The following is a 27,211-nucleotide window of genomic DNA, read 5'->3' on the forward strand; positions in this document are numbered from 1 at the left end:
ACATTCCGTATTTGCAGTGAACCACATTCGGTAGAGCAGGTAAGACCAGATATTGGGACAGAATTGTGCAATTTGGCCCATTGAGCTGGCACTACCAAACACACGCGATAGTACTCTGGTAGCTAAAAGGATAAGAAATCTGACTAAAAACATCACTAAAAATACCTTTTCTGAGGTAAATTGTGCTAACTTATCACTGCAAGCAGTGAAGGAGCGAGCAATGGTGAGGTGAGTTTGGTGGTGAGCTGAGATGGTTGGTGTGTTGCAGGTGGAGATCTGATGCTCGTACAACTGACCCAGGTGCGAGGTCTGGTCGCTCTGGTCATCAAGAGAAGCTGGGTCCTTGGGCAGAGGAGATTCGATGCTCGTATAACTGACCCAGGTGCAAGGTTGGATCGCTTTGGGCCTCGAGCTGATTTGAAGGGCCTGAGGGTGGCGACCGGGCCAGGAACAAGTCGCTGGGCAGCGTGGTCTAGGCCCTAAGGCCTTCATAGTAGCTGAGTCCCAGTGTGAAGTACAATACACTGCTTAGACATTTTAAACACCAGCCCAGATAGGAGGCGAGAGCCGATTTCACTCTCTCCATGATGGTCACATCTCTCTTCTGGGCACCGGAGCCTTTTGCTGTCTGTAGTTTGTTCAATTTAAACTCCAGCCCAAATAGACTGAACAGACAGGGTGTCAGGATCCAGTGTGAGAGCTGATTTTGTAGGTTCTCTGCGATGGTCACTCCTCTCTTCATGACACTGAGGCTATGGAGACTGCTTTGGCTGCTGTGCTCTGTGCCCACTAACACGAGGGACTGACAAGTGAGGCTTTGGGCCTACTCCGGGCTGCTCTGGGGTTCAGATCGGAGGACTCAGTTGTGGTTTGGAATGCTGTTGTTTGCATGATCTGTGTTTTCTTTCTCTTGCACATTGTGTTCTTTAGTTTTTATTATTTTTAAAATTGGGTTCTTTTTGGATTCTAGCTTTGTGGTTCCTATGAGTAAGCAGATCTCCAGGTTGTATAATGTATACAATTTTTCATAATAAATTAATCTTGAAAGGCTATTTGGTTATTAAAACAATGATGAATTGTAAATACCAGTGTTTCTATGAAGGAAGGTGTTGAATTTCAGTAGAACACATGTGGTAGGCTGCCCGCAGCACATTGTGTTGGTTGTTAATGCAAATGACTTGTTTCACTTTTTTTTATATACGTGTGATAAATAAAAGAATCTGAATTTGAAATGTTTTCACAGTATAAATATTGTAAGCTGTGCAATATGGACACAGTTGATCTTTAATAATCCTACTATATTCTATATACCTTTATGAATTTGTTAATATTTAATAAAATCTTTAAGTATTTTTAAGCAATTTACAGCTTTTTTTTAAACTGCAAATTATGTTTCAGGACATTCTTGAACGTGTCCTGTGACCGATCTTTTTTCATGAATTGGAATGTGTAATTTTTGAACTTATTCTACAAAACTTTTTTCCTTAAGCAGCTGAGTAAAAATAAAATTAAATGGTCATTAAAAAAATTTGATATTTTGACAATAACAGAATTTCAGCTGAGAAGCGCTGTCTTGTTTTTTCAATAGGCTTCGAACTATCTCGTTCCAGAAGAGATTTTTAAAGTTGAGATAGAAGAGGCACTGGAGAAGGTGCGAGTTGCCATACGTACATTGAAAACCTTCAAGAATAGCTTTCATGAACACAGATTAAAGATTTCCTGGTATTGCAATAGCACAATAGAAGTGAAGCACTGGGACTTTCCATCACAAATGGTGTTTGCTCATTTTGATAAGTTTCTTGACAGATTGTTGAAAACTGAGGTGAGTAAACTTTGTTATATATGTATAGGCAAAAGTAATGCCTTTTAAAAGTATTCGACCCCTAACCCTTTGTTCACATAAGTGAGTATTGCAACTGGGGATTTTGATCAATTTGTGAATCACATGCTCCTTTTCTCCAAAAAAAACAGGGGAAATTGTAAAGCATGAAAAACTAAAAATTCAAGAAGTTGAAATGTCAGCAATTCAAAAGTATTCACATCCCCCCTTTGCTCAGTGCTTAGGTTGACCACCTCTTTCAGCTATTACAGTCAATAGTCTTTTTGAGTGTATCTCTGTTTGCTTTGCACAATAAGATGGAGAAGATTTGCCCTTACAAATTCGCTCAAGCTGTGCCAGGTTAGTTGGGGAGTGGCGCTGGGCGGTATTCTTGAGGTCCTGCCAGAGATGTTCGATCGGGTAAGGTCAGGACTGACTGGATCACTCAAGGACATCCATTTTCTTCATTTTGAAGCCACTTCATGGTTGCTCTGGCAGTGTGCTTTGGGTTGTTGTCCTGCTGCAAGAAGAGCTTCTATCCCAGAGGTAGAGGCGAGCATGAATTTTTATTCAGGATCTCTGTATTTAGCAGCATTCATCTTCTCATTAGATCTACCTGAGTAGATTTCCAGTCTCTGCTACTGAAAAGCATCCCCAAAGCATAATGCCACCTCCACCATATTTTACAATAGGGATAGTGTTACCTAGCTGATGCACAGTATTAGATTTGTGCCACACGTACCACTTAGTGTGGAGGTCAAAGAGTTCCACTTTAGTCCCATCTGACCTTCTTTCACATCTTTACAGCAGTTTCTAAGTGACATTTTGCAAAGTCTTTACAGGCAAGCATATGCTTTATATTTAGCCAGGGCTTCTTCCTTGCCACTCTTTCATAAATACTGTTTTTGTGCGAGGCCTTAGAGATTGTGGAGCCATGAACTTCATCTCCATTTGCAGCCGCTGACTTCTGCAGCTCATTCTAAGTGACTGTTGGCATCTCAGAAGCCTCTTACAAATGCCAGTCTTTGGTGATTAAATTTAGAGGAGTGGACTGACCAAGGTAGTACGACTGTGGTTTCATATTTTTTCCACTTTTTCATGATGGACTTCACGGAGCTCCAAGGTATGTTCAGTGCCTTTGAAATGCTGGTACCCTTCCCCAGATCTGTGCTTCTCTATTGTCAATTCCCTGACTTGTCTTGAATGCTCTTTTGTCTTCATTTTGGTTTGGTCTGTTGAAAATCTACCATACTGTTGGACCTTACAGAGAGAGGGGATATTTATTATGAATTCAACAAAAGCAGGTGATCCTCCAATTTTCTACTTCAACAAATTGGGTGAGTTGGTAAGGTAATATATAGTATTGCACCCGAGGAAAGTTAGTGCAGTAATTACAGGGGTATGAATACTTCATTGGCCGCACAATTTTGGTTTTTGATCTTGAGTAAATTTGTTGGTAGGTTTTGCAGTTTTTGTTTCAATTTGACATGATGCACAATGTTGATTAGCACAAAAATCCTACTTCAATATATTTTAAATTTAGAAAATGTGACAGTAAAATGTGAAAATAGTTGTGGGGGCTGAATACTTTGAGCACATTGCATGTTAATTGCACACAAGTATTTTACTGTATCTTGGTATTACTGTATAAAGATTCCAATTGTTACTCTCTGCTTATTTGTAAAAATGAGAGATAAATGTGGCTTTAGTAATAGATATCTAGGGTACAAAAGAGTGCAAACATTAAAAGAGGTAATCCTCAATCAAGATATTGATGTCAGCTCTTGACACCATGTTGAGAAAAATGAAAAAGCCTTGGAGGTATACTAGATTAAGATTGTGATTAAGATTGAGAGATATTTGTGTCAAGGGACAATAGTAACTTGGACTGCTTCTATGGAAGGGAGGAAGTTAGAGCAATTTAAAATCAGAAAGATAGTTGTGTAGAATCTAATAGTTACAATTAGCCTTGGGGTCAGCAAACTGAATTAATGGTGATTCCCAAAGGAATAGGAAATGATATAATGATCCTTTTTATAAGCCATGCTCTTGTAATCTGAGGGAAAGGATGGTGGAGGCAGATTTGAAAATAACTTTATAAAGATTATAAAGAGAATTTTGATGTAATTTTTGAGGGCAAAAAGTGTGTATTACAAGACCATAAGATATAGGAGCAGAAATAGGCCATTTGCTCTGCCATTCAATCATGGGAGTGATCCCCACTCCCCTGCTTTCACCCCATACACTTCGATGCCCTGGTTAATCAAGAACCTATCTATCTCTGCCTTAAATGCACCCAATGACTTGGCCTCCACAGCCGCTCATGGCAACAAATTCCACAGATTTACCGTCTTCTGACTAAAGTAATTTCTCCACATCTCAGTTCCAAAAAGGGTTTCCTTCATTCCTAAAGTCATGCCCTCTTGTCCTAGAATCCCCTACCATGGGAAATAACTTTGCTATATCTAGTCTGTTCATACCTTCTAACATTTGGAATGTTTCTATGAGAACTCCCTCATTCTCCTGAACTCCAGGGAATACAGCTCAAGAGCTGCCAGACGTTCCTCATACGGTAACCCTTTCATTCTTGGAATCATGCTAGGAAATGGGACTGTTTGGACTACCGAAGAGATACGAAGGGAAAATAAAATGTCTTGTACTGTGGTATTTGATTATTCTATGAATTTTATTTCTTAAGTTTCCATATTCATTGTGTTAAGGTTAGTTGCTCATTGTAAGTCTGCTTTCAGGAACTCTTCATCACTGCAACTGAGTTTCATAAATTAGAAAAAATTGTAATAGGAGGTCGCAGAGGGAAAGCTCTCACTGAAGAGATCAGCGAAATCCATGAGGAGTTTCAGGAATGTTGGCGAGTATTTGGAGATAGCAAGTACGATCCATTGGATTTCAACAATATGGTACTGCTCTTTTCTTCGAAGAGTGTGTGAATGTCAGATCTACTTGAATGTTGCATTATCTGCCTTCTAAAATTAATTTTTTAAACATTGTAATAGGCTGCGTACCAATTTAAACACATAAGAATTTTGTTATGTGCTCATATTCATTCAATATAAAAGCATGTTTTAAAAATAAATTACCTGGGCTACCTTATTCACAAATCTAAATATATTCAATGTACTGTGCAGGAATTTTTGTCTAACCACTGCAGATACATGGCTTGTATATATGACTTTGACCAACGCCTGGGCTCATTGCTGAACCTTGCATTTCATGATTGTGGAAGTCTGGAGTCAGCTTTTAAGGTATTTATAGAATTTCATGTTTAAGTTGACATAGAAAACTGAGCCCTTTTCCAAGCTACAGATCTTTCTTTGAATTGCCTAAGCTGTGGTCTATTAGGTAGGATTTAAAATCAGGTTTTTCATTTTAGTTTAAAGCGTGCAATAGGAAAATGAAGGAAAATAGCCTTCAGCTACCGAAGTGGTGCCTGTCACTCTGCTGTGTCACCTGGAGTTTGGCCATGGAGCCCAAGTGCTCAGTAATTAGCTTTGTCAATCCTAAATCAGCCAAATCCACACAGGCTTAACCATTCATTCGAATGCTGATTCCCTGTCTTGTAGAGAACATTGAAGAGCATAGCTAGGGTAAGTTCAGTTAATTTTATTTTAATATTTAATTATTTGAAAACATGAGACAAGGCTCCACAAACTGCCTAGACTCCTGTCAATGTCTGTCAGGGCATACCAGACAGCTGACTGCCTGTTGTGAACTTGAGGCAACACAAGGATTAGACAGCAATGAAAAATGCCTCCTCGCTCAATCAGTCCTGTGCATCATGCACGTATGGGTGTGTGAAGGACAAGGAACTGCAAAATGAGCATCAGTTCAATCCAGCCATTTGTATTCTTTTTGAGTTTACTCTGAAACAATGGAAAATATTCAAGTTACAGTTGTTTTGTTTCAGATCCTGTAGAGCTGGTAATTAAAGTTTAAGATAATCAATTTATGTTGATGAATAAAATGCTTTTTCAAGATAGAGAAAGATACCATGGTTACTTAAGGTGAAATTAAATATTTTGAGCACTGCAGCACTGCATCTCAATTAAAGAATATTATGAAAACATAAATCATACTGTGAATATATGGCAGATCAGGGAGGGGGAAATGGTTAACCTTTCAGGTCTGCGACCTTTTACCAGGATTTAGGCAAAGCTAAGAGTTGTAGAGAAGTGGGAGGGCAGAACAAACAGATTGTTTGTGGTATTGTGTGGACAGGAGAAAAAGATGCAAATAAGAGGGCTGGCTGAGAAAAGCTTGTTGATTGCAAATGAACGGTCTGGTTGAGATGCAAGTTGAAGGAGCTAGATGGCCAGCGTGGTGCACGGGGTGGGGAAAAGTTCTGCACACACAACACTTGCTGGAAATCTGAAATGGGCATTAGTTGGGCTGCATCTCTGGAATGTTACCTGATTTTGCTTTTCCAGGTTGCTGATCTTTCATCACACCTGGCTCACGCTATATCTGAAATTAGATCATTCCCCTCCTCTACAGTCCTTCACATTGAATTTCTAAATTTTCCTAGTTCTGATATAAGATTAACCCAAATGATTGACTATTTCTTGTTGGATGCTGCCAGACATGCTCTATATTTCCAGTGTTTTCTGCTTTTATTTCAGATTTCTCACATCTACATTTGCTGCTTGACTATTTGGAATGCTTTGTTTCCTCCTTTGGAGATCCACATTGGGAGGAAAAATTACTTCCACAAAGTGAGATCTGGGAATTCCATAAGAAAAATTAAATGTTCTAATCAATTAGTTTGCATCTGACTAGTATCTCGTATCCATTTTCCACTTTTTGTTTGGGTCCCTTGATAATGCCAATGAACAACACATAGGCATCTTGGAAAAACTTCAATTGTCCAATGATGTTTCAGGAGTTTCATGTTTCTATCGCTATTTTTTTTTTGGAAAGAACATTTGTAGTTTGCTCCAACATTAAGATTGGCTCCCTGCATTTTGTTTCCCATTGGAGGAAACAATTTCTCTCCCTAACCTATTGTATTCATTTAATCTTTAAACACTTAAAATAGATTGTTCCTTGATTTTCTATAGTCGAGGAAATGAGGCAAGTTTTGTTTCACCTAACGATTTCTGATAAATCTTTGGTCATTTGTCTCATAAATCAATATATCTTAAAATTTTGTTATCAAAATTGAACTCTCTATTCCTGATGGGGTTTGAACAATGTGGCTAACACTTCCTGAGTCTGTTCAATATTTCTCTAAATTTTTAGATTAATTTTCATAGTATTGCATGTATTTTATTGATTTGTTTGGCTGGACATCTAAATACTTTGCTCCACCAGATCATCTGCTATATTCCTGTAACTAAAATATTTTGGTTTTACTGCCTTTACGTAAATTAATCAAAAGGGACATTAATAGCAAATCTCTCAGTGGTGCCATGTTTATACAAAGAAATGGTGAGGTGATAATGTTTTTTTAAAAAAAAAAGCAGCAAAAGTTTGTTCATAATACTTTGTTAATTGTCAAGGTACTGAGTTGTGATTTATAATTAAAGTTGTTTCTCTGCAGCTTCTGTCAATATTTGGTGCATTACTGGAAAGGCCGGTGATCGCCAATATTACTGCTTCAAATTATTCCAACCTTCTCTCAATGTTTGAAGAGGAACTTAATAGCTGCAAACAAATACTTGATCAAACAAAGGTAAAGCAATGTTTTCACTTTAATTGTGAAATACAACTGTTAGTGCATACTGCCTAATTTTTGTAGGTAGAGTGAACTATCATCTATTACTACTTAATGTATGAAATAGCTTGGGTTAATTTTGTCAGATTTTACAATCACAGAGGTATAAGGCATAGGAACAGTTCCTCAGTCCACAATATACATACCTGACCATAAATACAATCTACCTGCATTTTGTACATAATCTTGGTGATCCAAGTCATCATCTGGATACTTTACGTAGAGTGAGATTACCATCTCCCACTGCAACATAGACATTCAGCACCTGCAGTTGGTCACTGGAGGCAAGAATTGGGCTGATTCTGCTCACTTTATCGTGGTGTTTTCTCCTCTTGCTACTGTGCTGAGACGGCGAGTCTGTTCCAGCTGCTACATGCTATGTGTCTGTGAGCTTTCTGGCAATTTGCACTGCTGTGTGATGAACTGAGGCTATGAGCCTACTCTGGCTGCTCTGGGCTCTGGCACTATGGACTCGGTTTGTTTCTGAATCCTGTTGCTTGCTTTTATTGTTTGCCTGATTTGTGTTTTTTTTTTCTTTCGCTGTGCATTGGGTGTTGGTCTTTTTTTTTAAATTGAATTCTTTCGGGTTTCTTGCTTTGCTGCCTGTAAGCAGATGAATATCAAGGTTGTATAATTTGTACATTGATAATAAATGTACTTTGAGAAGTGTCCCAGATTTCCCCTCGTCATACAGGAGGAACACACAACAGGGTGTTCTTGCTATGAATTACCATTGAATTACTTTAGTACTCAAAGGGGAAATAACTACCTCTGTTCGGGGCACAACCCACAATGAGCAAAAACCCCTTAATTTTACTTTGAGAATTAAAACAGAGTGGTAGAACTACTCAGCTAATAGTACTTACCAAAGCCCACACTGTGTCACTGCTCTTGAATCTGCTGTCCAATCAAACATCTCTTGTTTAGACAGATAAATTCATTTCAAAATGTTACATCTGCAGCTGGAAAGAGGTCCACGCTCAAGGGTACCTTGCATACTTGCTCATCTGAAACTGCTAGCTTTGGCTAAAAAACAGTCTGCCAGGATTCAGCCGTAAAAGTTACTAGCTTTGCCTAGTCATAGGATAAGCGCAGTAATATAACACATACTCTTCACTCACTAAAATCCTTACTCCAGGATCTACTGTACCAAATCATATTGCAGTAACTCCGCTTCTTAATCCGCTCAACCTCTTTTCTGCTCAATGCTAACAACAGTAGTACTAACTTTAGAGGTGTTGTACATTCAAAAACTTGTTTGTCTGAAGCAATTACAGAACAAGTCCATTTCAGCCCTTTATGTAAAACGGAGATGTGGTAATATTTTTCTACAGAAAGCTTTCAGCAGGTTATTAATTGCCAGGGATGCTGTCACATTGATCCAAGCACTGTTTCCGCTAAGCTGTGGCTATGCGGTAATTGAAATGCTTCCACGTACGTTGCCTTTGGCGCGCAGCTGGAATTTTCTTTTGTATAATATAAAATGCCGCCCACTTTTCAGACTGTGTAAAACTAAATAATAATGAAATAAATTTAAAAATTTCCTCCTCCTAGAGCAACGGATGGTCCCTGAAGCTTTATATTAAGAAAAAATTAGAGGGAACATTTTCTACAAGTAGACCTTGTGTAGTTGCTCCTGGTAAATGTTTGAGAAAGATGCCCTGTAGTTAATGTCAACTTTCTAGGAAGCAGAAAATATATAGCAGGAATTGAAGAAAAGGAAGTTTTTTTTTCTGGGCTAGATCCACTGTATCTGTTGTCCAGCGATTGAACATCTAATAAAATTTAATGATCACGGGGATTTATCAGTTCCGAAAATGAAGATTGAAAACCGGAAGTGAAGGAATAAGCGAGGGTGAATCTCCCTGAACAATCCATTGCGGGTGACCAAAGTAAGACAACAGAGTTTTCTGCCAAGTGCCAAGCTTGTAATATGTTAGACTGGTCTTCTGCAAAAGTTCACCATGCTGTAATGTGGTAGACTTGACTTTGGTTCATTGAAGTTCACTGTCAAGTGGAATGATATTCAAACCAGAACTAAATAAACAGAGGTAAGCTGAATATTCATGCCGAGAGGAGAAGTTCAATTCAGTGGGATGGAAGAACATTGTAAATAGTTTTGTCACTAATTCCCTCATTTGTAATAGGAATGCCTTCTTGAAAGACAGTAACTGAAATTTCATAAAGGCTGGATAAAATGAATTATGACCATTTGCTACATAGCGGCATGATATTCACTAGTGAAGACCGACTACTTAAATGTATCTGTCAATGGCAAAAAACAAATTGATAAATGGTGGAATTTCTAATGATTATTTTATTAAGTAATTAACTGGTAGCAGAAGTAACCACAGAGACAATACTTTTAAAATAGCAACATATACAGACCTGAATGACCTTGACGACTTCATCAAGACCTTGTGAGAATGACTGTGTGCCTTTGAGAACATGCCAGACATACCCAAACCAGAAGCTGTGGTTAACCTGAGGTTCACAGTCTGTCAAGGACGAAGGTCTGTGGTGTTGAAGACCAGTGATCTGGCTATGATGCTTCACTCCTGGATGAGCTCAACACCTTTTATACACATTGAAAGGGAGAGTAAAATTACAGCTGTGCAACTCCCTGTAGCATCTGGCGATCTGCTTATAACTATCTCCAAGGCCAAAGTCAGAAAATCGTTCAAGAGGGTGAACTCACGCAAAGACATCAGATAGTGTGGTAGGGCATTGAAACCCTGTGCCAACTAACTAGCTGGAGTGTTCAAGGACAGCTTCAATTTCTCACTGCTGCAGTCGAGGCTCCCACCTCCTTGTTCTCAGTATTATTTATTTGTATTTGTACAGCTTGTCTTTGCATATTAGTTGCTTGTCAGTCTGTGTAGTTTTTCATTGATACTATTGTATTTCTTTGTTCCACTGAATGTCTACAAGAAAATGAATCTCAGGGTATTATGGTATACTGTGTATGTACTTTGAGAAATAAAATTCAACATTCAGTGTAAATTTATTGTCAATCTTACAGTTGCCCAAGAAAAAGCAGGTTGAGCAGCTTCAATGACTTTGTGTGGATGAGTGTGTATCTTTGCGTTGACTATTGCCCAGTTGCACTCATGTCTACTATGAAGTACTTTGAGAGGTTGATCATGCTAGAATTAACTCTTGCCTGAGCAAACTCCTTGACCCACTGCAATTTGCCTAGAACCACAATAGGTTTACAGTAGATGCAATCTTACTGGTTCTCCACAGGGTTGTGGACAATAGTAATACTTATTAGGCTGGTGTCCATTGATTAAAGCTCAGCATTCAACACTGTCATCACCTCAGAATTAATAAGCTTCAGAACTTCAGGAGGTACAGAAGGGAAGTACAGAATCCGCTGTCCAAAATGTGGCTCTTCTAATGAAACATCTGTTTGGACAGCTAAACTCAATTCAAAATGTCACATCTACAATTGGAAAGGGAGGTCCATACTCAAGGTACCATGTATACTTGCTCATCTGAAACTGCTAGCTTAAAAACCAGCCTGCAAGGATTCAGCTGTAAAGGTTACTAGCTTTGCTTAGTCATAGGATAAGCTCAGTTTGGCCTCTGTACCTCCCTCTGCAACTGGATCCTTGACTTCCTTGTGAGGAGACCACACTCAGTACAGATCAGAAATAACATCTTTCTGATCAGCTGCACCTCAAGAATGCGTGCTTAGTCTGCTGCTCAACTCTCTCTACACCCATGACTGTGGGGCTAGTACAATCACCATCTATGAATCTGATGATGACAAAAAAAATGTCACCAAAATCTCAGATTGTGATGAGGAGGCGTAAATGAGTGAGATCAGCTAGTTGAGTGGTGTTGCAACAACAATCTTGCACTCAGTGTCAGTAAGACCAAAGAATTGATTGCATACTTCAGGATGGGAAAGTTGAGGGAACATACACCAGTTCAGATTTGGTTCGACAGCCTGTGACTAGCAGATTTTTTACAGACTTTCTGTAGAGGGCATTCTAACTGGTTGTATTGCCATCTGATATGGAGGAGCTACTGCTCAGGGTCAGGAAAAGTTGCAGAGGGTTATACGCTCAGCCCGATCCATCATGGACACAAATCTCCCCTCCACTGAGGACATTTTCATAAGGTGGCATCTATGCCACCCAGAACAATGATCTCTTTTCTCATTACTACTGTTAGTGATTTTTGGGTTTAGGTCATTTACATTTAGCAAATGGCTTTGGCTACCAGTCTTCTGTTCCTTGACAATGTATTGTGGATTCAATTTGGAACAGGGCATTCCTGAAAGCTCTGAATCCCAGTCCAGACGATGCTGGCATCCATGGGATGGATGCAAATCAGGTGGTGTGAAGTTTGTATGTAGTTTCAAAAGAAAGCATTGTCTATACTTTGAAAATACAGAATTGTCCCTTATGTTTAGCACAAAAATATCGAGTCCCACATTGGTCCAGCAGACCTTTCCACCAAAGGTGTCTCCATATGATGCCTGCTGTACCTTGTTTTGTTGAATAAAGAAGCTGCTTTGTATCTACCAGTAATTTTCTGACAATTTCATTCATGCAACAACAACTACCATCAGAAAGGAGGTATAGGAACCTGAAGACTTAATATTTTAAAAACAGTACTTCTCCACAATTAGATTTTTGAACGGTCAATAAACCCATGGACATTACCTCACCATTTTTGCTTTCTTTGCACTAATTTATTTTTAATATACTGTATATATTGCAATTTACAGGTTATTTTATGTATTCCATTGTACTGTTGCTGCAAAACAACAGATTTCCTGATACGTCAGTGATAATAAACCTGATTCTGAAATGTGCCAGTCTTGTGGCTAGCATCATCTGTGGAAACATTGATTCTAGTCATCCCTTGCTGGGGATGTTATCAATTCAACCCTATCATGATATTAATTTACCCAGTGTATTCCACTGGAGCAAAGCAATGTATCGTTGACAGGCTGTTTTAGAGTGGAAATCAGTAATTAATATTGTTGTTTTAATTAATTTCCTTTGAAGATCCAGGAAGATCTTTGAAGATCCTTTGAAGTTTAAGAGAAACTTTTAGAGCGACCAGGATAAAATCTATGTTGTTCATGCTGTTACGAACCCCTTAACTGGGTCACTTACCAGCAAAGATGGAGACGTCCGTTGAAGTCTGATGATACTATTTTTAACAGTATTTATTAGTAAAAATACACAAAAATAATATCAATGCAAATATACAGATAATATACGTCGTCAATACTAAACCTAAAAGTGCGGGTATAATAATAATCAGTAAGAAACAAACTCTATCGTTGTCTAGGAGATAATGAATTGTCCGATGGAAATCTAAAGTTCGCTTTAGTTCACATAGGCTGCAGCCGTTTGTTCGTCACTGTGTTGTAATTGTTGGATAGAGAGAAAGAGAAAAACTTGCTGACTTTCCTTGGTACGGTCTTGATTCGTATCCGTCCTTTAGCTAGACCGTTCCGTGATGAGCCTGCCACCCAGGCAAGGGAGGACGCTCACGAGCTTCCATCGGCTTTCGCTATAAAACGCTGTCATTGGATTTCTAGCGTTTCTCCTGGTGGGTCTAAGGGGTGTTTCCCCAGACCTTCCTCTTATCCTTACTCACGGGGTCTCAGATGTCAATCAGGTTGGGATGATGCAATCCCTCAACCAGACCACTCTGGTTGTCCCCTGAGGGGTTTCAATGAATAGTACAGTACTCAATGCACAATTCCTTCTCCAAGAGACAATAGCAGTAGTCAGTGGTTCCGTTCCACTTATGTCAGGAGACATTCCACCTGGTTGTGTATTCTGCGTCTCTCTCTCTCTCATTTCCTGGCATGCTGTGTATCTCTCTCATCTCCGGGGTCTCATACCCGAAATACTAGCGATCTTGCGATTCTCAAAAAGGAGGGGGTGACTTTGCATCCTTCGGCCCCTCAGAGTTGCTCCACATTCGTAACAATGCTCTTCATTGGACTTCCTGGAATTGTATAGGTTTTTAAATGCACAAATGGTATTTTATGCTTTGATTTAATCATTTTTTTGTTATCCATAAGAATAATAGTCTCTGCATCAGTTCATCCTCCCTATTCATGTGACAAAGCAAACTCTTGCTCTTCGATATCTTCTTAATCTAATCCTGAATGCATTTATTCATCATAATTCCCGCAAACTCTGCTGTTTATTCTATATTTATTATGCATTAAATGTGTGGATCCCAGTATTTACAAGCGGGTTGGAGAAGCCATGGGGGAACAGAAAACAGCTGAGGAACTTGGCTTGCAGGGGCTGTGCTGAATTTAAATCATGGGGACCAATCTGTTTGTTTCCTCTTTGGCAGGCAATCAAACTGCCAGTCTGTTAGAGGGCAAATGCCTAGAGAAGTAGGATGAGTGGAGAGGAGAGTGTATGGAGCAGCAACTTCATTGGTGGAGGAGAAGAGATGATTGCAGTAGGAGTTACAGGCAGGTGGTTACACCAGGACCACGGGAGGCAGACAAGTGGGTCACGGTTAGGAGGGGGAAGGGGAAGAGTCAGGTACTAGAGAGTACCCCAGTGGCTGTACCCCTTGACAAATAAGTACTCCTGTTTGAGTACTGTTGAGGGGGACAGCCTACCTGGGAGAAGCAACAGTGGCTGTGCCTCTAGCACAGAATCAGGCCCTGTAGCTCAGAAGTGTAGGGAAAGGAAGAGGAAGGCAGGAGTAATAGAGGACTGGATAGTTAGGGGTCAGGTAGGCAATTCTGTGGATGTAGTCAGGAGACCTGGATGGTGGTTTGCCTCCTTGGTGCCAGGGTCCGGGATGTTTCTGATCGCGTCCACGATATCCTCAAGTGGGAGGGTGAGGAGCCAAAGGTCGTTGTACATATAGGTACCAATGACATGGGTAGGAAAAGGGAAGAGGTCCTGAAAGGAGAATATAGGGAGTTAGGAAGGGAGTTGAGAAGAAGGACCACCAAGGTAGTAATCTCGGGATTACTGCCTGTGCCACACGACAGTGAGAGTAGGAATGGAATGAGTTTGAGGATAAATGCGTGGCTGAGGGATTGGAGCAAGGGGTAGGGATTCAAGTTTCTGGATCATTGGGACCTTTTTTGGGGCAGGTGTGACCTGTACAAAAAGGACAGGTTGCACTTAAATCCTAGGGGGACCAATATCCTGGCAGGGAGATTTGCTAAGGCTACTGGGGAGACTTTAAAATAGAATGGTTGGGGGGGGGGTGGGAATTAATTTGAAGAGACTAGGGGAGATGAGGTTAGTTCACAAATAGAGAAAGCTAGTAGACTGTGTGAGGGAGGATAGGCAGGTGATAGAGAAGGGGAGCGTACAGACTGAAGATGTAGGGGAGAAGGAAGAAAAAGAAGATAGTAAAGTTGTTTGCACCGTTAGGGATAAACAGAGTAAGAGGTGGAGAATTTCTTAAATGCATTTATTTTAATACTAGGAGCATTGTAAGAAAGGTGGATGAGCGTAGATTTGGATTGATCCCTGGAAATATGATGTTGTAGCTATTAGTGAAACATGGTTGCAGGAGGGGTGTGATTGGCAACTAAATATTCCTGGATTTCGTTGCTTCAGGTGTGATAGAATTGGAGGGGCAAGAGGAGGAGGTGTTGCATTGCTTGTCAGAGAAAACATTACAGCAGTGCTCTGGCAGGATAGATTAGAGAGCTCCTCTAGGGAGGCTACTTGGGTGAAATTGAGGAATGGGAAAGGTGTAGTAACACTTAAAGGGGTATATTATAGACCACCTATGGGGAGCGAGGATTGGAGGAGCAAATTCGTAAGGAGATAGCAGATATTTGTAGTAAGTACAAAGTTGTGATTGTGGGACATTTTAATTTTCCCCACACAGACTGGGAAGCCCATTCTGTAAAAGAGCTTGGATGGTTTGGAGTTTGTAAAATGTGTGCAGGGTAGATTTTTGCAGCAATACATAGAGATACCAATTAGAGAAGGGGCAATGTTGGATCTCCTGTTAGGGAATGAGATAGGTCAGGTGATGGACATATGTGTTGGGGAGCACTTCGGGTCCAGTGATCACAATGCCATTAGCTTCAATATAATTATGGAGAAGGATAGGTCTGGATCCAGGGTTGAGATTTTTGATTGGAGAAAGGCTAATTTTGAGGAGATGCGAAAGGATTCAGAAGGAGTGGATTGGGGCAATTTGTTTTATGGGAAGGATGTAATAGAGAAATGGAGGTCATTTAAAGGTGAAATTTTGAGGGTACAGAATCTTTATGTTCCTGTTAAGTTGAAAGGAAAGGTTAAAAGTTTGAGAGAGCCATGGTTTTCAAGGGATATTGGAAACTTGGTTCATAAAAAGAGAGAGATCTACAATAAATATAGGCAGCATGGAGTAAATGAGGTGCTCAAGGTATATAAGGAATGTAAAAAGAATCTTAAGAAAGAAATTAGAAAAGCTAAAAGAAGAAATGAGGTTGCTTTGGCAAGTAAGGTGAAAATAAATCCGAAGGGTTTCTACAGTTATATTAATAGCAAAAGGATAGTAAGGAATAAAATTGGGCCCGTAGAGAATCAGAGTGGACAGCTATGTGTGGAGCGAAAGAGATGGGGGAGATTTTGAACAATTTCTTTTCTTCGGTATTCACTAAGGAGAAGGATATTGAATTGTGTAAGGTAAGGGAAACAAGTAGGGTAGTTATGGAAACTATGATGATTAAAGAAGAGGAAGTACTGGTGCTTTTAAAGAATATAAAAGTGGATAAATCTCTGGGTCCTGATCGGATATTACCTAGGACCTTGAGGGAAGTTGGTGTAGAAATAGCAGGGGCTCTGACAGAAATATTTCAAATGTTATTAGAAACGGGGATGGTGCCGGAGGATTGGCGTATTGCTCATGTGGTTCCATGTTTAAAAAGGGTTCTAAGAGTAAACCTAGCAATTATCGGCCTGTAAGTTTGACGTCAGTGGTGGGTAAATTAATGGAAAGTATTCTTAGAGATGGTATATATAATTATCTGGATAGACAGGGTCTGATTAGGAACAGTCAACGTGGATTTGTGTGTGGAAGTTAATGTTTGACAAATCTTATTGAATTTTTTGAAGAGGTTACTAGGAAAGTTGACGAGGGTAAAGCAGTGGATGTTGTCTATATGGACTTCAGTAAGGCCTTTGACAAGGTTCCACATGGAAGGTTAGTTTGGACGGTTCAATGCTTAGATATTAATATTGAAGTAGTAAAATGGATTCAGCAGTGGCTGGATGGGAGATGCCAGAGAGTAGTGGTGAATAATGTGTTGTCAGGTTGGAGGCCGGTGACTAGTGGTGTACCTCAGGGATCTGTACTGGGTCCAATGTTGTTTGTCATATACATTAATGATCTGGATGATGGGGTGGTAAATTGGATAAGTAAGTATGCAGATGATACTAAGGTAGGTGGTATTGTGGGTAATAAAGTAGGTTTTCAAAGCTTGCAGAGAGATTTAGGCCAGTTAGAAGAGTGGGCTGAAAGATGGCAGATGGAGTTTAATGCTGATAAGTGTGAGATGCTACATTTTGATAGGAATAATCCAAATAGGACATACATGGTAAATGGTGGGGCATTGAGGAATGCAGTAGAACAGAGTGATCTAGGAATAATGGTGCATAGTTCCCTGAAGGTGGAATCTCATGTGGATAGGGTGGTGAAGAAAGCTTTTGGTATGCTGGCCTTTATAAATCAGAGCATTGAGTATAGGAGTTGGGATGTAATGATAAAATTGTACAAGGCATTGGTAAGGCTGAATTTGGAGTATTGTGTACAGTTCTGGTCACTGAATTATAGGAAAGATGTCAACAAAATAGAGAGTACAGAGGAGATTTACTAGAGTGTTACCTGGGTTTCAGCACCTAAGTTACAGAGAAAGGTTGAACAAGTTAGGTCTTTATTCTTTGGAGCGTAGAAGGTTGAGGGGGACTTGATAGAGGTATTTAAAATTATGAGGGGGATAGATAGAGTTGATATTGATGGGCTGTTTCCATTGATATTAGGGGAGATTCAAACTAGAGGACATGAGTCGAGAGTTGGGGGAAAAAGTTTAGGGGTAACATGAGGGGGAACTTCTTTACTCAGAGTGTGGTAGCTGTGTGGAATGAACTTCCAGTAGAAATGGTAGAGGCAGGTTCAATATTGTCATTTAAAGTAAAATTGGATAGGTATGTGGACAGGAAAGGAATGGAGGGTTATGGGCTGAGTGCAGGTCAGTGGGACGAGGTGAGAGTTAAGTGTTCAGCATGGACTAGAAGGGCCAAGATGGCCTGTTTCCATGCTGTAATTGTTATATAGGAGAGAGGAAGACCAGGGGTAGATAAATTGCATCCTTAGAGATTGGTGGAGCATGTCTCCTCTTTTGGGATTCATGTGGACTCCTGTAGAAACATTTCCTATGTGGCACCTCTGCCTCATATTTGACATTCTGATCGTAAGCTTATTAAATAATATAAAAGAAAAAAAAGACTAATTTGCGTAGCAACAAAATTAAAATATTTTACTTGTTTGCCCCCTCCACCACAAGCACATACTGGGCTGATTTGAAACTACATAGCATGATATTCAGAAGAAATGCATGGAAGACTGGTTGGAGTCATCAGTTTTCCATATTTAATTCCTCCCTCCTCATATTTTAAGGGAGGGGATCCATATCTAGATCTGTATATCTTCCAGTAAGATGGCAGCATGTACAATTGCAGCAGCTTCTACAAGGTCAATCAAAGGTGGTGTTTCTTCCTTAAATGTATTTTTTACGATCACAAGACCCTGCTGGATATTAAGAGCTTAAAGTACTGCAGGTCTACCCCATCAGTGAGCTACTCATTGGCAGAGAAACTGAACGAGCGGATCATGTTGCTGCCTGTGTTAGAAAAGTGAAGGTGGTATGCAGTCTAACAGTGAATGCTCGCCCTGGTCCCTTTCCTTGATTGCAAGGACCCATTGGGTGTTGCTAATGTGGAATAGCCATTCACTGATTTATTGCCAGACAGTGGTGACGCTGCATACGCTCAGTCTTAGCAACGACTAGGCCTCAAGTCGCGGTGTCGCCTGTTTTCTAGCTGCCCAAGAGAGAGGCTACGGAGTCTGTGCACTCCGACGGATGCAGTGTGGTGCGGCGTCCACGCTGGAGACGGTGCTGCCCCCAGTCGTCACTCAGTGTTGTGTTCGATTGAAGATTGCTGCAACATTCATGGACTTGGCCTTGCATTTTTTGACTATATTTTACTGATATCTTGTGTGCTTGCTACCTTATACATGTTATATGTGCCTTGTACTGTGTGTGATTGTTGGTACTGTGTTTTGCTGTATTCATGTGTGGTTGAATGGCAACTAAACTTGAACTTGATCTGGATTATTATTTCAACAGAGGAAATGTATGAAAAGATGCTGTTGCCAGATGTGGTTCATAAACACCTGTTGCTTATTTTTATTCCATTTTCCACTTGCGTGTTTAAAATTAGCTAAATGATGTATAATTTCAAGACAGCCAGAGTTTGAGTATTAAATAATTCCATTTACCAATTTTGGGTGCATTTTAATTTTTCTGAAGAACGAGTTGTATATTCCCTGATCTGTACTGAGAACATATTATTCTTTCCCATATTTTTCTCTGAATTTTTATTTCTGTCCTTCATGGTGGGGTAGGTGAGAAGGTGGTGGGAGCTGGAAATGATTATTCTTCGTGTAAATTTGAACCAGATTGGTGCAGAAATGAACTAACAGATGTGCATTTCAAAATTCTGCCTTTAATAAAAATAATCCGTCAATTCCATTAAGTCCGTCTTGATATTTCTACCATTTCCTTTGTCCAAATTTTTATATTCTTGCTCCATCTCGCGTTAATCCTCTCCTGTATACCTGAGGGAAGAGGTGACAGTGGCACAAATGAGGAACATCCAGATTGACTGATGCATGTATGGCTTGAATTAATAACTGCCTAAAAGCTGCAATTAACAGTTGCCTGCCCAAGTTTAAGCTTGTTTTTCCTAAATGAAGGTATAACTATAAAGATATAGCAAAAGTGGAAATAAGGACAGTATCTGTGATATTAAACTGAATTTAAAAGAGTTTCATGCTTTTTTCAATTGTTTCTGGTTATCATCTCAACTATTTTTACCTGAGGGCTACACTTTTTTGTTTATTCTGTGTGATCACGTGAGCATAACCATGATTGTATTAAAGATTTTTCACCTATGTACTCAGCAACTACTGTCCCTAGCCTTAGTTTACTGTGGATTCCCTGCTTGGGATCAAATAAAGTACAAATATTAAAGTTCAAAGTAAATTTATTAAATGACATGTATGTCACCATGCACAACTCTGAGATTCATTTTCTTGCAGGCACACTCAATAAATCTATTGAATAATAACCATATCAGAATTAATGAAATAACACACAACTTGGGCATTTATCTGGAGTGCGGAAAACAAACTGTATAAATACAAAAACAATAATAAATAAGCAATAAATGTCACGAACATGAGATGAACAGTCCTCGAAAGTGAGTCCATAGGTTGTGGGACATTTCAGTGACGGGGCAAGTGAAGTTGAGTGGACTTATTCCCTTCAGTTCAAGAGCCTGATGGTTGAGGGGCAGGAACTGTTCTTGAACCTGGTGGTGAGAGTTCTGAGGCTCCTGTACCTCTGTCCTGATGGCAGCAGAGAGAGCATGCGCTGTGTGGTGGGGGTCCCTGACGATGGATGCTGCTTTCCTGTGACAACACTACTTGTAGGTGTGCTCAATGGTGGGGAGGTCTTTACCCATGATAGACTGGACCATATCCACTATTTTTTTGTAGGATTTTCCATTTAAGGGCATTGGTGTTTCCTCGCCAGGCTGTGATGCAGCCTTTCGGTATACTCTCCACTACACATCTATAAGTGTTTATCAGTGTTTCAGATGTTACACTGAATCTTCACAAACTCCAAAGGAAATAGAGGTCCTGCTGTGCTTTCTTTGTAATTACACGGGTGCTGAGCCCAGCCAGGCCTACGAAATAACACTGAGGAACTTAGTTGCTGACCCTCTCCACCTCTGATCCACTGATGAGGACTGGCTCATGAACTTCTGGTTTCCTTCTCTTGAAGCCAATAATCAGCTCCTTGGTCTTACTGACATTGAGTGAGAGGTTGTTGTTTTGGCACCACTCAGCCAGATTATCAGTCTTCCTTCCAGATGCTGATTTATCACTCTTTGATTTGGTCAGCAAACTTGAATATTGCATTGGAATTGTGCTTAGCCACACAGTCATAAGTGTGAAGTGAGTAGAGCAGGGGGCTGAGCACACAGCCTTGCGGTGCACCTGTTCTAATGAAGATCATAGAGGAGATGTCATTGCCAATCTGAACTGACTGAGCTCTGCAAGTGAGAAAATAGAGGGTACAATTGCACAAGGAGCTATTGAGGCCAATATCGATTAGTTTTGAGAGGATGATGGTATTGAATACTGAGCTGTAGTCAATAAAGACAATCTGGATGTATGCATCTTTGTTGTCTGGATGTTTCAGGGTTGAGTGAAGAGCTAATGAAATGGCACCTGCTGTGGACCTGTTGCAAATTGGAGCAGATCAAAGCTGCTTCTGAAGCAGGAGTTGATATGTTTCATCACCAATCTCTCGAAACTCTTCATCACTGTGTGTATAAGTGCCACTGGGCAATAGTCACTGAGGCAGGTCACCGTGCTCTTCTTGGGTGTCAGTACAATGTAGTTATGGATCTAATAGTTCATATAATTATCAATTTCATAACTTTCAAATTGATCAATGTATTTTATTAAACTACAGAATGCTTTCTGCAGTGGCTTAATTTTCTTTCATGCAAGTTTTTTTTTGGTCTTTACCTTATTTTTAAGCAGTGACTTCTCTCCATATTACAAAATTCTGAAGGGTCTTCACAGGGTTAACATCCTAAAGGTTAACTTGCAGGTAGAGTCGGTGGTGAGGAAGGCAAATGTAATATTAGCATTCATTTCAAGGGGGCTTGAATACAAGAGCAGGGATTGGTGCTGAGGCTTTAAAAGGCACTGGTGTGGCCTCATCTTGAGTATTGTGAACAGTTTTGGGCTCCTTATCTGAGAAAAGATGTGTTGGGATTGGAGAGGGTCCAGAGGAGGTTCACAAGGGTGATTCTGGGAATGAAAGGGTTAACATACAAGGGATGTTTGATGGCTCCAGGTCTGTACTCGCTGGAATTTAGAAACCTTTTGAATGTTGATTGGCCTAGACAGAGTAGATTTGGAAAGCATGTTTCCCATGGTGGGGGGGTGGTCCAGGACGAAAAGGCACAGACTCAGGATAGAGGAGTATCCACTTAAAACAGAGATGCAGAGAAATTTCTTTAGCAAAGGGTGGTGATTTTGTGGAAATTATTACCACAGGCAGCTATGGAGGTTGTTGTTGGGTGTATTGAAGGCAGAGATTGATAAGTTCTTGGTTGGACATGGCATCAAAGGTTATGGGGTGAAGGCCAGGGAGTGGAGTTGAGGAGGGGAAAAAGGATCAGCTATGATTGAATGATGAACCAGAGTCGATGGGCCAAATGGCCTAATTCTGCTCCTATGTCTTATGGTCTAAATGTAATGTTCAACGATTGAAGTGACAATACAGAATAAATGGCAGTGCTCCAAAAGACGTGTCAGAACAGGGGCCTGTGCTCATGTGCACACTTGTCCATAAACAACTGAGTACGCTGAGAAAGTGGATTGTAAATCATGAGGGATTTGAGAACAAATTGTGTCAATGAAAGAAATGGAAATTGTGCTGAAGCTGTGCAAAATGGTTGGTGAGACCACAACTGGAGTAATGTGTCTAATTTTGGTAGTTTCAGTTTGTATGTAAACGCTGTCCTAGACAGGGTGTTTCTATGCAAAGAGAAAATTATTAAAATTACTAGAATGGCTCCTGGAACAAGAGATTTCATCTGTACTTTGGACTGGAGAATCCAGGATTGAAAGAAGCGTACAAAGTCACGTTGATAGAGAGGGATGTTGGTCCCATTGTTGAATTGTTTTTAAGGATAAGGGAAATGGATTAAAATTTGTGAAGAAGATACAAGATGAACATTTGATGATGGTGAAAATGATCTGTTAAACCAAGAGCAGCTGACTTCAGGCACAGAAAGAACTAACATTTTTGAAAGGCTGACAGGCAGCTGGGAGAGAATAATTAACAGGATTATGGGGGAAAAAACAGGGATTATTGTTCCATCAGTGGCTCAGTGGGCTAGGTGCCAGTTTAGTGTTGTTTCTAAAGGTTACCTCATTTTCTGGAGAAAGGAGATCCTGAATTCCTGACAGATGTAACCAGGTTCTGGTAACATTTAATTAAATCTTTTGTACTTTCTCCGCTGATTCCAGAATTTTAGAGTAAAATGACTTCCAAATGTTGTCCAGCAAATGCTCTCTATGTATATCATAAGGAAATGCTTTAACATTTTGGCCTTTTAGCAATAACTCTACTACTTTGAATTATACATCTGTATCCCATAGGCTCTGGCCCACATAGGCACTTACTTTTGGTTTGCTTATTTTTGCTGCTGAAATATGCAGCCTCTCTTAATTAACCTGAAATGTATTTGTCAATAGCATCATGAGTCCTGACGAAGGGTCTCGGCCTGAAACGTCAGTTGTTTTTTTCCATTTCCATTGATGGTGGATGACCTTCTGAATTCCTCTAGCATTTTGTGCTTATAGCTATTACCAATCTGTTCTTACCTTCCTGGGTCAAGTTCAGGCCATGGTAAGCGTTTCTCAGATACTGAACATAACACTTGAATGTGGGGGGGAGAAAAGTTAAACAATTGAAAGTAAATTTTAATCTAATTAATTGGTATTCAGTTTTTGCTTCAATACTTCAGTATTTCATTTGTTTTCTGTTTATTTCTGATAATAAAAGTATGTGTCTTGTACATTTGTTTGACCTTGCATCATTCAACTGCTTATGTTTTTTTTGGTTTAACATTACCCTTTCAATAGGTGAAGAGGAATAATGTATTGCATAAGAATATGCCAGTGATAGCAGGCAACCTGAAGTGGTCTCAAGAGCTTCGCGAAAGGATATTCAGTCAGAGGAAAGAATTTCAACACATTCATCAGTAAATACTGCTTTTAAATTAAGGAACCATTATTTCAACAAGTTATTTTTGAAATTATAATTATAAGATTTTCAGATATAGTTAACATTGTATAATAATTTTTAGAAGTCTTCAAACAAAGGAAGCAAACCTGGTTTTCCAGAAATGTGACAGGTTGTTGGCATTGATTGATCATTATGAAGAAGAAATCTACACATTGTGGACAGAAAATTTAGATGTTATTTGCCAGTCAAACTTGACTCAGCCATTTCTTCGTTGGAACAAAGAATCTGGTTTATACTCTGTGAATCTTACCCCTGAGGTAATTTCTGGCCAGAGGTTGCAGTTATCTTGTACGTGATCAGGTTACAGGTATTTTCTAATATGTGAAAGGCAATTGCACTGCTGAAGCATTTCATAACTTTCTTTCAGCTTTCATCTGTACTTCGAGAGGTCAAATACCTTGGATTACTGAAAGGATTTAACATATCAGACACAGCACTAAATTTGTATATGAAAAGGGAGATCCTTCATCGGGTAAGTATATATAAACTTTTTTTCTGGTTGTTAATGTATAATTTCTTGTGGCAGAGAAATGCTGATGTGATTTTTACAGGAATTCTAACTGTGGATTACATATCCTTTCCAAGAAGTTAGATATGAATGAGTAAACTAGTTAACATGCAGCCTACAAAGAACTTGGTAATGTATCTGATATTCATAAAAAAAATTCAAGGACGTTATGTATATGATGATAATTGCTAATATGTGAAATTATTTTAAATAAAGCTCAACAATGAAGCCAACTCTTTCAAACGTTAAATGCATTTAAATCAATTAAGTAAAAAGAAAATAAAATTATCTGAAACATGCTCCATCCTTTGTAACTGCTCCTTTCCATGAATAGCACTGTTGAATTTGCACTAGGTACAGCATCAGTTTACAGCAGCTGCTGAGAAAATCCAAGAAGCTTGCAATCAGCTGCTGGTCTCCCAAATGTTGGAGTGCTGTCAGCTGTGAGGACCTCCAGCTACTTCGCAATTTCATGTTTGCATGAGTAGCTCTGAAGAAATTCTGATTGTCAGTGTGATGCTGTCTGCATAGAGGTTCGCACCAAAAGCCCAAGTACCGTTCCAATGCAGCATGGTTGTTTTCAGTTATACATTTATGAGGAAATGATCAGTTGGTTATCATCTACTGCAGCATGTTGTGTGAATTTGTGTGTGGCAGCAGCTGTTCTACCAACTGAAGTTGGAACTATTGTGCTGGTTACACAGGGATATGGGTCACCTGTTGAAAATTACTTTTGGGTCGGGATTATAGTAACTTTTAAAGTCACTTAAATGATCTGTAAAAAAAACAAAGGATGAGGTGAAATATGGGTACACCAAATTTTAATTTGTGTAAATGAATATTTATTAACTGCTTTGACTTAAATGAATTCATAAATAAGCTTTTTTTAATTATTGAAGGAGGTGTAAAGTAAAAAGTTGCTAAAGTGCAGTTGTCATGTTCGTGTGGGTACTATTTATAGCTTGGATCTACAATTCTATGTTTGGTGTGATAGCTCATCTGTGAAGGGCACATCAGAATGCACAGCAAACACAATTGACATTGTACGTTTGCATGTGTTGTACGTTCAGCTAATGGATCTCCTTGTGATCAAATCTTTCTATCTTTAGTTGTGGTGTCCTAAATTGCCTTGAATGGTGCCACCTGAAAGCTTGCAATCCTCATGCATGCACTGGCAGTGCCTTTTGTCAGTGGAGAAATATCCCACTCTTCTGAAGAGCATCTGTGACTCACTGAATGAAACAAAACGTTGCCAATAACCTTCTCTCCAGCCAGCAGTTCAGATGTGGAGATGAACAGCCATTGACATTATTGTATAAGGATTATAAGTTTCCAAAGGGTATCAATTGAGGAACGTTTAGAACACCACATCGAAAGACAGAAAGATCCAATCACAGGGTGATCCATGGTCTGCATGTACCACACATGTAACAGTGCAGACATATGATGATTATATCACTTTGGTGCGTATTTGTGATGTGCACTCCACACCTGAACTATCGTACAAGGTATAAATTGTGGCTTTGAGAGCATCAAAGAATGACTCATTTGGCCTTCAGCCCTGCTAAGTTACAAGATAATTCAGAAACCTGTGGTTATGAACTTTGAAAGAAGATACAATAATAGTCTGAGTGGTTAATAAAATCAAAGCTGCAGGCTACAGGAAGACTGGTCAGGGAATAGAAAAATGTCAGTGGAATTCAATCCAGGGCAATGCGTATGGTGTATTCTGGGAGATGAATTCTAGAGAATTTAGATAATAAACCTTTCTTGAAAAGTAAGGGAATGGACAAGTGTTGACAGATTGAAGAAGTAGTTTGAGTTGGTCAAGCTGGACCTGCTTAAAATGCTAGCTTTAGTCACCTAATTATAGAAACAATGGAATAATCCTAGACAAGTGTTCAATCAAAGTGTTTCCAGGACTGGCAAATATTAGTTATAATGTAAGATAGGCATTGTTTCCTTTGGAGCTATGATTGATATTTAATGTGAAACCATTGTAATTTGAAAAAGGCCGTATGATCAAAGTGGGGTTGTTCCAATTTAGGGTTGATGTTAAGTTTATTTAGCAAAAGAACTATTTGACTTTAAGAAATAGCGTCTTATAGATGAGGTAAATTGTATTTATTCTATGACCTGAGTTGTTTATTTAACGGAATAATGGAAAGAAAAATAATGAATTAAGCACATTTACTTCTTTTATATGTAATCTAGAAATAAATTTTTAGATTAATGATAAAACAAATGTAGATGGTACTATTAGTGTGAATCTCCTCTAAGTTTTGAATTTAAATGTTAGCAAAGAAAATTCACATTTAATCATTAAATAATTTAAGAAAAAATTCTGCTTTATTTGTCAAACTAGCAAGAATTTATCCTAGAAAAAAGAAAATACTGGAAATACTCAGCTGGTCAGGCAGCATCTGTGCAGAGAGGAACAGAATTAACATTTCATGCTGAGTATTTCCAGAACTTACTCTGAGATTTCTCGTATCTGCAGATTTTTTCAATTTTCAGTGTTTCTCTTTGGTAGTCCTTTGGAAACTGGAAGCTCATAGCTGAGCTGTACAACAAGCTACATACCACAGTACTGGAAGTAGAATATCCACTTCTTGAAGGTGAACTGGAGAAAGTAAACCAACAGCTGAAACCAGCTACAGAATCCCTGACATGGCAGGCTGAGGATCAATGGCCATATATTCAGCAGACTAAACACCTGATCCAAGATCTGAACAGCAGGATGCAGAAAATTAAGTATAACGTGGAGACAATACACACTACAGTGCGTGACTGGAATGAAATATTGTCGACTTGGCAAAGAAAATGTGAAATTGCTTCACTCTGTCTTGATGGAAGGAAAATGATGGCAAAATACTATAAATTAGTTGAAGATGGAGGGAAGACTATTCATCAATTAGTCGAGGTCAGAGTTGTTATGCATCATATTCTATAAATGTGCATTTTGATGTAGTTAACTGAAGAAAGCTTGGAATGCATAATTGCTCTGTGGCATAGGTG

At 39.4% G+C, this 27,211-nt stretch overlaps 1 protein-coding gene across 1 annotated transcript in view; it reads left to right on the plus strand.

Annotated features, from left to right (window-relative positions):
- Positions 1 to 27,211, plus strand: part of dnah9l (dynein, axonemal, heavy polypeptide 9 like) — a 276,890-nt gene that overhangs the window by 15,517 nt on the left and 234,162 nt on the right. Inside the window, 8 exon segments of the mRNA XM_073047202.1 lie at positions 1,589 to 1,822; positions 4,570 to 4,737; positions 4,966 to 5,082; positions 7,377 to 7,508; positions 23,523 to 23,641; positions 23,747 to 23,942; positions 24,053 to 24,157; positions 26,727 to 27,116. Of these exon segments, the coding sequence (XP_072903303.1) occupies positions 1,589 to 1,822; positions 4,570 to 4,737; positions 4,966 to 5,082; positions 7,377 to 7,508; positions 23,523 to 23,641; positions 23,747 to 23,942; positions 24,053 to 24,157; positions 26,727 to 27,116 (1,461 nt within the window).

The sequence above is a fragment of the Hemitrygon akajei genome, chromosome 5 (genome assembly GCF_048418815.1).
Source record: "Hemitrygon akajei chromosome 5, sHemAka1.3, whole genome shotgun sequence".
NCBI lineage: Eukaryota > Metazoa > Chordata > Chondrichthyes > Myliobatiformes > Dasyatidae > Hemitrygon > Hemitrygon akajei.